General features: G+C 42.2%; 1 protein-coding gene across 1 annotated transcript in view; it reads left to right on the top strand.

Annotated features, from left to right (window-relative positions):
- Positions 1–571: 571 nt before the first annotated feature.
- LOC103619008 (ubiquinol-cytochrome-c reductase complex assembly factor 1) overlaps positions 572–12,276 on the top strand; it is a 43,191-nt gene continuing 31,486 nt past the window's right edge. The window contains exons 1-3 of the mRNA XM_017739039.1: positions 572–674; positions 7,052–7,159; positions 9,435–9,507. Of these exons, the coding sequence (XP_017594528.1) occupies positions 654–674; positions 7,052–7,159; positions 9,435–9,507 (202 nt within the window). The 5' untranslated portion in view covers positions 572–653. The remainder of the gene's footprint in view (positions 675–7,051; positions 7,160–9,434; positions 9,508–12,276) is intronic.

Below are 12,276 nucleotides of genomic sequence, written 5' to 3'. Positions count from 1 at the left end.
GGATGAGGGCTTTTTAGAGCTCACTCAGTCAACTGAAGAATGCTTCTTAAGCATTTGAATTTATTGTGTAGACAGAGAAGTTGTGGTGTGGTTTTTTGATGTAGACAGCCCACCATTTCCTTTCCTTCTGTTTCTGCCATCAGACTTGGGTTGGATACTTGTACTGGAAGGCAAAATATTTTTATAATCAAAATTTATACTCCTGTCAAGCACAAGTTGGGAGTTGAATCTGAGGATTGTTAGAATCATGGAATATCCTGAGCTGGAAGGGACCCGCAAGGATCGTTGAGTCCAATGCCCAGCCCTGCACAGACACCCCAACACCCTGTGCCTGAGAGCACTGTCCAAACGCTCCTGGAGCCTCGGGGCTGTGCCCATTCCCTGGGGAGCCTGGTCAGTGCCCAGCAGCCTTTGGGGGAAGAACCTTTCCTGATATCCAACCTAACCCCTCCCCCCATCCCGACACCACTCCATGTTGTTCTTGTCGTATGAATGTGGAAGCAGAAGGACAGTTGAAGTATTTCTGCATATTTGGGTCCTTTTCTTCATTGCTCATCTCCTCGTTGCAGAGCTGCCAGACTGGAGTAACCCAGTGGATAGCTGGATGCAGTGGATTGCTACAGACCGCCGCAGTCCCGGGCCGGTGTAGGCGGATGCTCTGCAGTATTTTCCAGGTAGGATATCAGAGCATGTTAAAGTGTGTAAAAAATTGAGTGATCTTAAATTATCAAGAAAAAGTCATGGTTTTTCAATAAAGAGGCTTCCAAAAGTGATATCTTCACTGTGTATTGTGGAAATATCAAGGCAAGTCTAGAGCTCTCTGCTGCTGCAAGAGTGAGCTTCTACTCTTGTTACAGGTGTCTCTTTTAATAGATCCAAATGATCTGTCATGAGAAGATTAAATACAGAAGTCCAAATGGAGGTGTTACTTTTCCAAATGAGCTATTACAAGCTAGTCACGACTGCATGTAGTTTCCAGCATTTTATTTTAGAAAGCACTTTATTTTATAGAGTGTCTCCACTGTATAGTGGCCTTGGACTTCCTAGTACTGATGGTGTTTACCTTGCACAGCACATTTAGTGTTGTACCAGTGGAACAACAGTTTGGCTCCCAGTTGTGGGACAGCCAGCGTAGTGCCAGACAGTGTGTCTGTCCAGAGTAAATCAACTAAAGCATTGTGTAATAGCAGTTAATGATAAAGGGGTGAAAAATGTGTAGAAAATGGGAATAGATGCCAGCTCTTGGAATAGAATGAGAGTGAATTTCTTGAGTTTCTTTCCTGCATTTAATGAAGCAAAATGGGGTTAAGCCTCTTCTTTGTCCTCCTGTATATCACAACTTGTGTCATAGAGCCACGATGTACAGACTTCAATTCCCCTGTAAGCTCTTTGGCTTGAGTATTTTTTTTCAGAGGAGATCTTCCAGTCCTGGGAAAATTGCCAGTGATTTTGTGACACAACTCTGCTATGAAAGCACCAGTCCACACCAGTAGCACGTGCCATTGGGACTAGAGGTGGAAATGAGCAGTTGTGAAGTTATTAATGAGGTTGGGCTTACTCTGAGCCACCAGTACATTCAGTACATGTCTGAGGATGACTGCTCTGAACAGCATATTTACTTTGTTTGAATTAATTGATAACAAGGTACTGCTATGTTGCGTGTGTTGGGAGGCTGTGAGAGTGTTCTGTTGAGGTGGAGCTTCTTTCCTGGGGAGCCCACTTGCTCCTGTTTGAGAGTTTTCTTTGTTGCCCAGTAGCTCTGATTGAACTCATGTGCCTGAAGTTATAGGGGCTGTAGTGGTAGCTTTTACACTGCAATTTGTGTTTTTTCAAGTCCTGGCCACAAAGACAATTGAATAGGCTATAAAGTTGTAGATAGAAATAGCTGTTTGTCTGCTAAATCAGAGGAAACAGTTATTCTTTATTAAGAGACCAACCTCAACGCCATAATTAGAAGTAGTGTGAGAGTCAGAGAGCCTGTGGCTTTTGAGTGCAGTGTTCTGCCAGTCCATTCCATCAGTACATTCATGGAACATTGGAAAATGAGGTGTGGAGCATTAAGCATGGACAGCCATTTTGTTTGTAACAGTTCTAATAAGTTTGTGCTTTTTGTGATACAGAATTTTTCAGGATTAGCCAGGTTTAATTGACTTGGAAGCAAACTACGGGTGGTTGGTGTAAAGTTAAATCAGTGGTCTCTTAATTTTTTTTCTTTTCTTTTATCATTTATGCTAGAGACACAAGGCTGGCCCCTTCCAACTTTCTAAATTCTATGGTGGATTGATTCAAGCCAATGGAGCCATCACACAGCAAAACAGAGCCTTTTACAATACAAATAAGGTGAGAAGAGTTGGGTATTTTTATTGTTGGAAGGCACATGTGCTAGGGATTCTACAGAGACAGGAGGCAAAACACTTCTCAGAACACATAGGAGAGGATTCAACTTTTCTCTAAGATGTTCTAGTATAATGTGAACAATGGGTCTGGTAATTTGAGAAGGAATTCTGTTCCTTTCCAGCAGATGAAGGGCTGGCATAGGAAGGTGCAGTTACAGTTGGGTTATCAGGGTGAAGGTTCCATTGACAAGGCTGAGGGCTTCTGTCCAATGAGGAAAGAAATTAAGGCAAGGTGTTGGGGCAGATGTTCCTTCCACACATATTAGAAGTGATGTTTCCTGATTCTTTAGTGTGGGAATAACGTGTGGTGACAGTTTTGCTATCTGCTAAACACTGCAAATTGTCATGCAGTCTACTAACAGCAGCTAATTATTGTGTAATAATTTACTGTTCATCTGTGCTATTTTGTTAATATGTCATGTATGTGTCTTGTACACGTATTATCTTTTGTCTTGGAATAGAAGTTTTCTGAGGCATGAATCAACTCCATAAGATCAGTTTACCACTTAAACTAAGGGTGTTAGCATCTCTCAACTAATAAATATCCTGATCCTGCTCTTGTAAACCCAGTGTGAGGAAAATGGCAAAATGGAATGCATGCATGAGAAATGAGAGGACAGAAGGAAAAAGAGTTAGGGACTGATGGGTAAAACTTCCATTAAAACAATAATCCCGGTTTTCTGTCTAGCTAATAGTGCATTTTGCTGATGTGGAGTTAGAGGTACATACTAAGAAGGATTTTAAATTGGTTATTTTGACATGGATAGAAAAAATGAAGTAAAAACAGAAGTGTGCAAGGGAAGAACCCATGCCTGCTCTTTGCATTTACTTCCTAACTAGAGGGTTTCTTTCTTATAGTCAATTTTTCAGTGTTTTTCAGCTGTTGAGATAAACCAAACATTTTGCAGATGGAGATTGAAGCATATACAAAGGGGTTGCACAATTTATCACAGCCAGAGCTAAAGATGTAATCCAGGCTCCCAAACATGGTGCATGCCCCTAATCCCCATTCCTGCCTGCAATGCTCTCTGAGACCTGCACAGGCAGCACTTGCAGAGCAGATCTGGGAGAGCAGTGGGTGACAAGACAGTAGATCAAACAAACCAGGAGTGCCATGAAGATCTTCAAGGCAGGACTCAAGATTTGCTTTTGGTATATTGGAAAAGGCAAGGGGAGGGGTACAGGGGTTGAAAGATGGATGGGGAAACTTCCCAGTTAAAATAGCCGTGGTGTAAGAAGCCAGGCAGGATTTATGACCAGAGAGGAAGCAGTTTACAACAGTGTAGGTTTGAGGTGGGTTTTTGGACTGCAACTTCATTATTTTGAATAGAGAAGTACTTACTCATCTTTAAAATGTGAACTTGACTATGCACTCCTGGTGGGAAAGTGGTTTGGAATTAATGGTGAGCTCCAGATGTTTCAATTTATGTTTGGTGTCAAAATTAAAATGATTGTTTGCTTTAAGCACTGCATTTCAGGTATTGAGCAGGAAAGGCAGCCTGAGTTGGGCTTATGTCCCTTGCAGTGTCTTGATGAGCTTGTTTTGAGTGAGCTGTAAAATACATTTTTGAAGTTTTCTCTCTCTCTCTGTGTCGTGGTTTTAGCCCAGCTGGCAATTAAGCACCACACAGCTTTCCCCCTCCTCACCCCAGTGTTTCCTAGATCTGATTTTACAGACGCACAGAGGATTGTTTAATTGCATTTGGCTGCAGCCCTGGCGTTGGCAGGATGAGCTGCAGGCCTCTATGCATAGGTTGAACCAAGCACTCTCTGCTTAAATCCCTTCTCCATCTCCTGAGCTAGTTCAGGCTGAGTTGCAGAAGAGTGAAGCAAGAAACATGGCATTTCCTAGAAAAACCTGCTTGTTGGTTAGCCATTGTTTTAGTGACGAGCTAACAACAGATTAATTGTGATAATTTTTGTTTTTAACTTAATGCATAATGAAAAACCTGTACTGAGGGAGACTTCATAATGCATTTGTAGATAAGAGGCATGTAGTGAAGTTCTGCCTGGGTTCACTAGAGATTCCGTGTGATTTGAATTTCTGTGGAGGAGATGAATGTTGATTTAGTGAGTGTGGCAGTGGTTATTGGACACAAGTTCTGCCTTGAGCAGTTCTTATCATTACCTAGCTGAAGGGGATTATGGAGTTACAATGGAGGGTTAGGAGTCATTTGTAGTATAGCTGAGAGTATTGCATTGCATAATCCTGAGGAGAAGGTACTAAAATTGGTTTAAATACCCATGTACGTGTCGGTGGAATCAGTGGGTCCGTGACATGTGGCAGATGGTGCAATGTGCCTCTGCAGACATTGGTAAGAGGGGACGTTGTGAATGGGTTTTATGACCAGCATTCAGTGGAGGAACTGGGTATCACAGGAGGTCCTGGGCAGTGTTTACACTGTCTGGGTGGTTGACAGACATTAAAATAGTGCTGGGTGTGTTTCTCCCCGTTTACCTGAGTGCTGGGCGTGGCAGGATCCCAGCCACTGGCAGCCATCCATGGACAGTGCACAAGTGCAGAGTGTTTTATCTCAAATGCTCAGGCTTGTGTGTGGATATGCACAGGGATGGGTTATGTCTCAGAGCTCCAATTCCTGTCACCTTTACAGTTAGTTTTTAATTAAGTATAGCAACTTGTGCAGAGTACGGATCTGTACTTTAATCTGTATCTGAATATGTATTTACTTATCATTCATGCCATTTCATTACTATATTAATGCTAGGAAGGCTGTAGAGAATGATCAGAAATGGGAAAAGCTTTCAATATGAGAATAGCCTATTTTAGGACCCTTCTATACTAAGGAGCATATGTATTATACTGGCCTATAAAAGTAATAAAAGATACTGAAAAGTGGGATAGGAAATGGTTGTTCGCAGGTTCTTATGGGAAAATTCGGAGCATCCAAGGATCATAGAATAGTTTGGGTTGGAAGGGACCTTTAAAGATCATCTAGTCCAAATTACAAGGTTGGATTTTAAAAAGGCACAAGGGATTTTTTTTTTTCCTTTACACTATGAAACTCTGAAACCCAACTTACCACAGCTTTGTGTTACGAACGCTGGGATACTGAAGGTGTATCCAGTTGGAGCTGATAAAAAAGTGAATAGATACATTTTCTTGCGCAGCAATGTCTGTCAAAAGCTGGACAGGTACATCCCAGAAGGCTGGGGGTTGAGAGCTGTATTTCACTGCTTTTGTGTCATCCCCAAGGATCTGCTCCTGGTCCTTGCTGGAGTTAGCATCCTGGTCTCATTGCTTTTGCAGATTTTAATGGCTCTCAGCTGTATGTCCTCAAGTATGTGTAGGAGATTCATGCGCAATAGATGGGTTCAAAGTAATTTTTTGATAGCAAAAAGTCTGTACTGCATACTTAATTAATGGAAATTATTTGCTTGAGTACCAGTGGTGATTACAGCTGGCTGATGGCTGCTGCCAGGGTGTTTAGAGGCAGAATGCCATGAAGTTTTCTTACCAGTTGTGCTGCTTTGGACTGGGGCAGAGTAAATTTTCTTCCCAATAGCTGGTATGGGCTGTGGTTTGGATTTGTGCTGGACACAGTTCTGATAACCCAGGAATGTTTTAGTTACTGAGGAGGGCTGACAGAAGGTCAAGGCCTCTCCTGCTCCTCACTCCACCAGTGGAGTAGCTGGGGGTGCACAAGGAGTTGCAGGGACATAGTGGGGACAGCTGATCCCAACTGACCCTGGGGACATTCCAGACCATCCAGCATCATTCTCACATAAAAAGCTTGGAAGAAGGAGGAGGGGGGTGACATTGGTGTGATGTTACTCTGATGGAGCTTGGCCCTCCTGGGGATGGCTGAGCACCCGCCTGCCTTGGGGAAGTGGGAAATGAATTCCTTCTTTTGCTTTGCTTGTGTCTGTGGCTTTTGTTTTACTGATTAAACTGCTCTTATCTCAACCCGTGAATTTTCTCACTTTTACCCTCCCAGTTCTCTCCCCTATCCCCAGCTGCCCACTGGGCTTAAGCCACAGCATCAGCCCGGGGGTGTTTAAGGTGTGTAGTGAGTCTGGAAGAGAACATTTATCTTCATGTTTGCAGACACTGCAAATCATTGCTGAATAAGTACTTTGCTGATCTGGATTTTCTACAAGTACTCTGTACATTAACTGCAAGGGGAATGACAGTCGGGGGGAGCTCTGGTAAGAATGGTGGGTTCACATATCTTCATTGGTTTTAAAACAGAGCTGATTGGTTTATATAGTGTGTAATTACTGTAGAATGCCTGTGAGAGGAAGAGAAAGAAAATGTGAAAGGTTAGCTTTATTTGCTCATTTTATCTGCAAAAGACTTAAGCCCAAGTAAAGACACCTAGAAAGAGTATGGGAGTCTTAAGATAGCAGCCATAGTTTGGAAAGCAGGTTTCTGTTCAGACTATTTGAAAGTGAGCTTTCAGTGGGATATTTTAATCACAATGGTTATGCAATGTTTGTATTCATAAACAGAGGAATGTCATATATGAAAACCAGTGGAATATTTTCAGAGGAGACCTAAACAGTGTTTTGTTTTGTTGAACAAAGAAAGCAAACAAAAAAGCCCTAAATTTCTCTGTTAAATTTGTAGCTTTGCTAACTGAAATATGTCAGATTTAATTGCTGAGACTGAAATATATGCTATTTCAATTTTACAGCATCTTTCTGCAAAAGATTCCTTGCAGCCATCTGAAGAAAAAGTGGGTGCTTTTACAAGGATAATAGAAGCAATGGGGTTCACAGGACCACTCAAGTACAGCAGATGGGTAAAGCAGTAATTTAATAATTCTTTTGGTTGTTTGATAGTTCTAAAAAGCAGACAAAAAACACCCCACTTTTTTTTCTTACGATAGGAGCAGTACTTAATGGAAAAGTTTTAATGTAAATTCCTGTTTTCTGAAGTAAGGAATTAATAATCCATATCTTGAACCTCCATTAATCTATGTATTGCCATCATTGACAATGCAGCAATACTGTATTTGGTTTGTAGGGTCTAAATCCTTCTTGAATTTCTTCAGATATCTGATTTTTCACTTCATTTGTCCACCAAAGAACAGAGTAAGAGCCTTAACAAGGGTGTCTTCTGAGCAGTCAGTGGTGAGATTTGGTGTGGTTGCTGTTCAGGTCACTGCTCAGTGGTAGCTGACTAGGGCAGAGTCACAAATAGGTCCTTCTCTTTCTTCTTTTCTTTTTAAATAGCCCTTTCATAAAATTGTTGTTAACACTGACCAAGTGAGAGCAGCTCTGTAAGAGATGCTTTTGGTTCCTTATGCAGAAGAAAAAAGATGAAATTCATAATTCCTTTTCTCTGAACTAAGGAAGAGTACAAAAGAATGAGAGGAAAAGGCAGCTTGAAAGAAGGACTGAGCCCAATTGTGTTGGAATTAAAACCAGTTATTTGAATAAAAAGATTAAAAATAATAGAAGTTTTAAGGTGCTTTGAATAGCTGCAAGGCAGAGGGCACCTCCTCAGGGACTGATCTGAAACTGTTGCTGATTGCATGCTGCTCCTCAGAAAGTGTAAAGCAAAGATAAATGACCTGTAACAGGCTTAGGTATTTTGGTTAAAATCAGTTGCTTTAATCAGGTGATACTAAACCTCTTGAGAGTGTAGTTTCTCTCCCATGTGCTTGTGTACATATTGTTGTAATAAAGATTCTTGTTAGCTCTAAGTGTTGATTTCAGAGTTCTCCTTAATTGCTGCTCTTTACTGCCTGCTTTTGGCTGGGGAACCTGGGTTGGGAGAGAGTTATTTTGTGGTTAGGGCCCAAGAGACCTGAGTTCATTTTTGGCCTTGCCAGTGCTCTCTAGGAGATCTTTGGGAAGTTTCTTAATATTTCTCTTGCTTTTTTCTGTTTTATTCTCCCTTCCCCCACACCTTTTCTACCCCCTAAAACTTCCATGATTAAATTTCATCAGTTTCTCCTTTGTTACCTGCATTATTTAAGGGCTGGATTGTGGGGACTGTTCTTTACAATATGTTTTTAATGTCTAGTAATGCCTGCTCTGGGGCAGTGACTCTCACCAGGGAGATCTCTGTTCACAGGCCAGGCAGTGTTTCGCTTAAAAGGGAAACCTTCAGAATTCCTGTAAGCAATGTAAATCATTTTACTTCAAGAAGTTTAGATATATGTTCGATTTTTGACAGAAGCCTGAGATTACTGATGAAGAAAAATAATGGGGTCCTGTGTTTCCTCAGCAATCAGTTGCAACTTCTTTATTTTCCTTTTGGTTGGAGGAGACACAAATAATTACTTTGGTGATTTGAACTGCCATTTAGCAGGCAGGGTGCTCATCACTGCGATGTGGTGAGCACTGAGATGATCACTGGTATATATCACTAGAAAAAACAAAAAACTAAACCAAAGCAATCCAAACCCAATGCTGCTTCTCTTTAAGATCTTTGCTATTAGTTGCTGTGCTCTTTGAAGCTTCAGCACATGTCTGTGTTCTAGATGATGCACTGGAGGTGTTTTGGGTGCAGTGGCAGGCCAGGAACAAAACGAGACATGCTAAAGCACCTGGGAATACCTCATGTTGTTCATCATTCGGGATTCCTTTCTCACTTATGTAGTCAGTCAGGTTTCATTTTTCTAGGAAAAAGAAAAGCTATTTTTAGGACACGTCTGGTATGTGACTTCTTTAATATTTAAAACTTAAATTACACAAAACACTCTTAGTGGTATACATCACTTAAAGTTATTGGAGGAAACCAGGAGTTGTGAATTGGGATCTTTGGAGACTCTGTAAGTAAGGCCATTTAATTTATATATTCTGAAATTATATCAAGTAGTATAGCACACTAGATTTGGAAGGATATTCAGGAAGACATTTAATAATTTCTTTTCCTTCAAGGCAAGATTAATTATACTCATGCCATTACTGGCAGATACAATAGTATAATGTGCTCCTGAAAATCTCAAGTGATAGTGATTCTCAAAAGAAGTGTTTTCAGAAAATGGCAGTGTATTTAACAAAACCAGTAGTGTTCACCAGCTCTGGTGATGAATGCTTCAAGTGTTGTCTCTTCTTTTTCTTTAGAAGATCAAGGTGGCAGCGCTGCGCATGTACACGTGCTGTGTGGAAAAAACTGACTTTGAGGAGTTCTTTAACAGTAAGTGGGGGACTGATGGTATTTGAACTGCTGTCCTGGTAAGAGAACTTACGATGGAATTACGTCACTGGATATATTTATGCCGATAAAGGCAACAACAAAAAGACTTGTCAGATCCTACCAGGGCGTAGTCAGCTGGAAGGTGACTGTACTGCAGCATTCCCTTAAGTTCTGCAGTGACAGAGGTACAAGGGCAGACTCTGGAGTCTGGCATTGTTACATTTTCCCTCCTGCAGTGGGGAACAGGAACTGGGGTGAGATGGGTAAAACTCAGAATATCCTGGACTTTGAAGGGTCTTGCCATTTTTTATTACCAGGGATGGGATAAACTAAGAATCCAACTATCTCTTCCCTTTTTATGGTGGTCAGGTGGTGGCTGTGTCCTGCCCTGTGCCATCCCCAGTATAACTGGGATGCAGATAAGGGAATCACACCCATCCACTAACACACAACTTTTTTATGATACAAGGTCAATTAGATCACAGGGATCTCCTGTCTCTCCCTGTCATGGATGGGGCAGGTTTGGGTACAACTTAAGAGACTTTCTACATTTTTTACTGACCCTGACAGCATTAAATCAGGACACATTTCTTGACTGGATAGAGAGTATGACTAGAACAGAGATACAAGTCCCTCCTATAAGTATATAGGTATATTAGTGACTTGGATTGGGATGGTTTTTTTGACATTGTACACAGTGTTTTAACTATTAACTAAAAAATCTGTTGCAGCTTTGAATAGTTTCAAATCTGGTTGATTAAGGGGGAAGATGTACTTTTGAGACTTATGTAAGCTACAATAATATTTTTTTCTTATGTGAATCATTTCCCATGTCACTGTGATTTAGCTGATAGTAAGCCCATTACTGGATCTGGCCTGTCACCTGGATTCCTGAGCTACCAGATGCTTTCTTACAGCACAGGTTGGGGCTGCTGCCTCCTGAGAGATCAGCTGAAGGGACACCTTCATCCAGTGCAGAGCTTATTGAGGGTGGTTTGTTACATGGTGTTGCTACTGCAAGATTTCCAAGTGGTTTTCAGAAGGTTTTCCGAACCTGTGATACGGTTTTGGCAGTTGCAGGAGTGAGAATTCTGTGAGCAGTAGGATTCATCACTAGTGATCAAAACTTGAGAACCTCGTTTTCCCTGTGCACACCCTCTCCCAGCTGTGTGCCCTCCCAGGCTTGCTCATATAGAGTCTCCTCTGTTTGTGGTATTTATCTCTTAGACAGGGGCTTTGCTGTCTTTAACTGGTGTTTCACTATCCCTGTTTAATTGTACCAAGATCTATAAATGTTGCCCTAGCTTAAAATTTAGAGGAAGTTCAAAACATATCTGTGGAAAAAATACTGGCACAGATTTTCAGGCTCAATACTGAGTAAAGTAGCTTCAGTTGTGTTTTTGATGTTGTCTTACTGTCTTAAAAAGAAAATGTGTATTTTAAAGAGTAGGATGTGTTTGCATGGACTGAGACAGTTGTTGCCTAAGGGACAAGGCAGTTTTCTGGGATTGATGGAGTGCATGATGCACCTGTGGTGCTGGGATCAGTGCTTGTGCTTCCAATGAAATCATTATTTTTATATCAAAACAGGTAAAAGAAGTTTCTTTTGCTTCTGTCTACACAGAAATGCAGCTGTTTAGGGGATTAGCTCAAAAATTTAACAGGCTTGTGATCCATGTTAAAAAGTAGTTCCCCTAAAACAAAGGCAGTGTGGAATGGACAGGAAGCTTTTAACATGGTTTTGCTGTGTTTAGGCTGTGGTTCCATGGGCAACTGAGTTGAAGTAGCAGCCAAAGGGAAAAGTCTCACTTCTTCCTGTGCCCCTGTTCTGGACTGGGCAGTTGGGTCCTTGGGGAATGTTCAGGTCACTGAAAGAGAGCAGCCCAGTTTACTGGCATCCTAGTTTGCTGTATTGGTGAGCTGAAGTGGCACATGGAAGGGTCTGGTGGAGAGCAGCTGTGGCATAAAGCAGGTGCTAAGGAGTGCATACTTGAGAGGGGAACATGGCATGGAGCAAGATACCCAACTTCCACTTGAGTTCACAATGTCTTCATCAAACTGTGTCAGGAGCTGGTTTTTTCCTTTTTTCAACTAAAGATGGACATTGCTTAAGCCCATTGCTCCCTCCTGAAGGAGCAGCCTGTGGGACTGGTAGGAAAAGAAGCAAGTACCTGTGAACTCTGCTGTGGTGCTGCAACAGCAGGGCAGTGCCTGAGCCTGTGCTCTGTGGGTGCTGCACCCCTCCCGATGCCGACGCCGTGCTGGCCGGGGAGCCCCAGGGTGGGACGGTGCTGCCCGAGCCACAGCCGTGTGCTGAGCTGTGCTATGTTTGTGCTCTGCTGCCCCCAGCACTTCTGGCTCTAGCTGGAGGGTGTTGATATCCATGTAAGTGAACTGCTCAGAGTCAGCTTTGCTCTCTGGAGAGCTTATTAGCTCCTTCCCGGCCACGTGTGAGCCCTGTTTACCTGCTGAGCTGACCTGGGAAACCTGCAGCCATTCATGTGTGAAACCACTCGTGGGCTCGTTAAGCTGCATGAGCAGAACCAGTTCTTCACAGAACCCTCTTCAGTATTTCTGGATGTGCTTTTGTGGTGTGGTTGTGTTGTGGCATAAGGAACAACTGCACTGTGACCTTATGGAGCTTGGATTGGTGTGTGCAGTTTGTAGGGTAGCTCTCTTACAGAGGTGACAGTGTAAAGAGTGGATAGTGTGGTGGTGAGGACTAGGACAGTGATAGCATTTCATGTCTTGTGGGCCCTCTTCCTATCT

Source organism: Corvus brachyrhynchos, unplaced genomic scaffold (assembly GCF_000691975.1).
Source record: "Corvus brachyrhynchos isolate BGI_N302 unplaced genomic scaffold, ASM69197v1 scaffold427, whole genome shotgun sequence".
Lineage (NCBI taxonomy): Eukaryota > Metazoa > Chordata > Aves > Passeriformes > Corvidae > Corvus > Corvus brachyrhynchos.
This window is presented reverse-complemented; position numbering and strand designations above follow the sequence as displayed.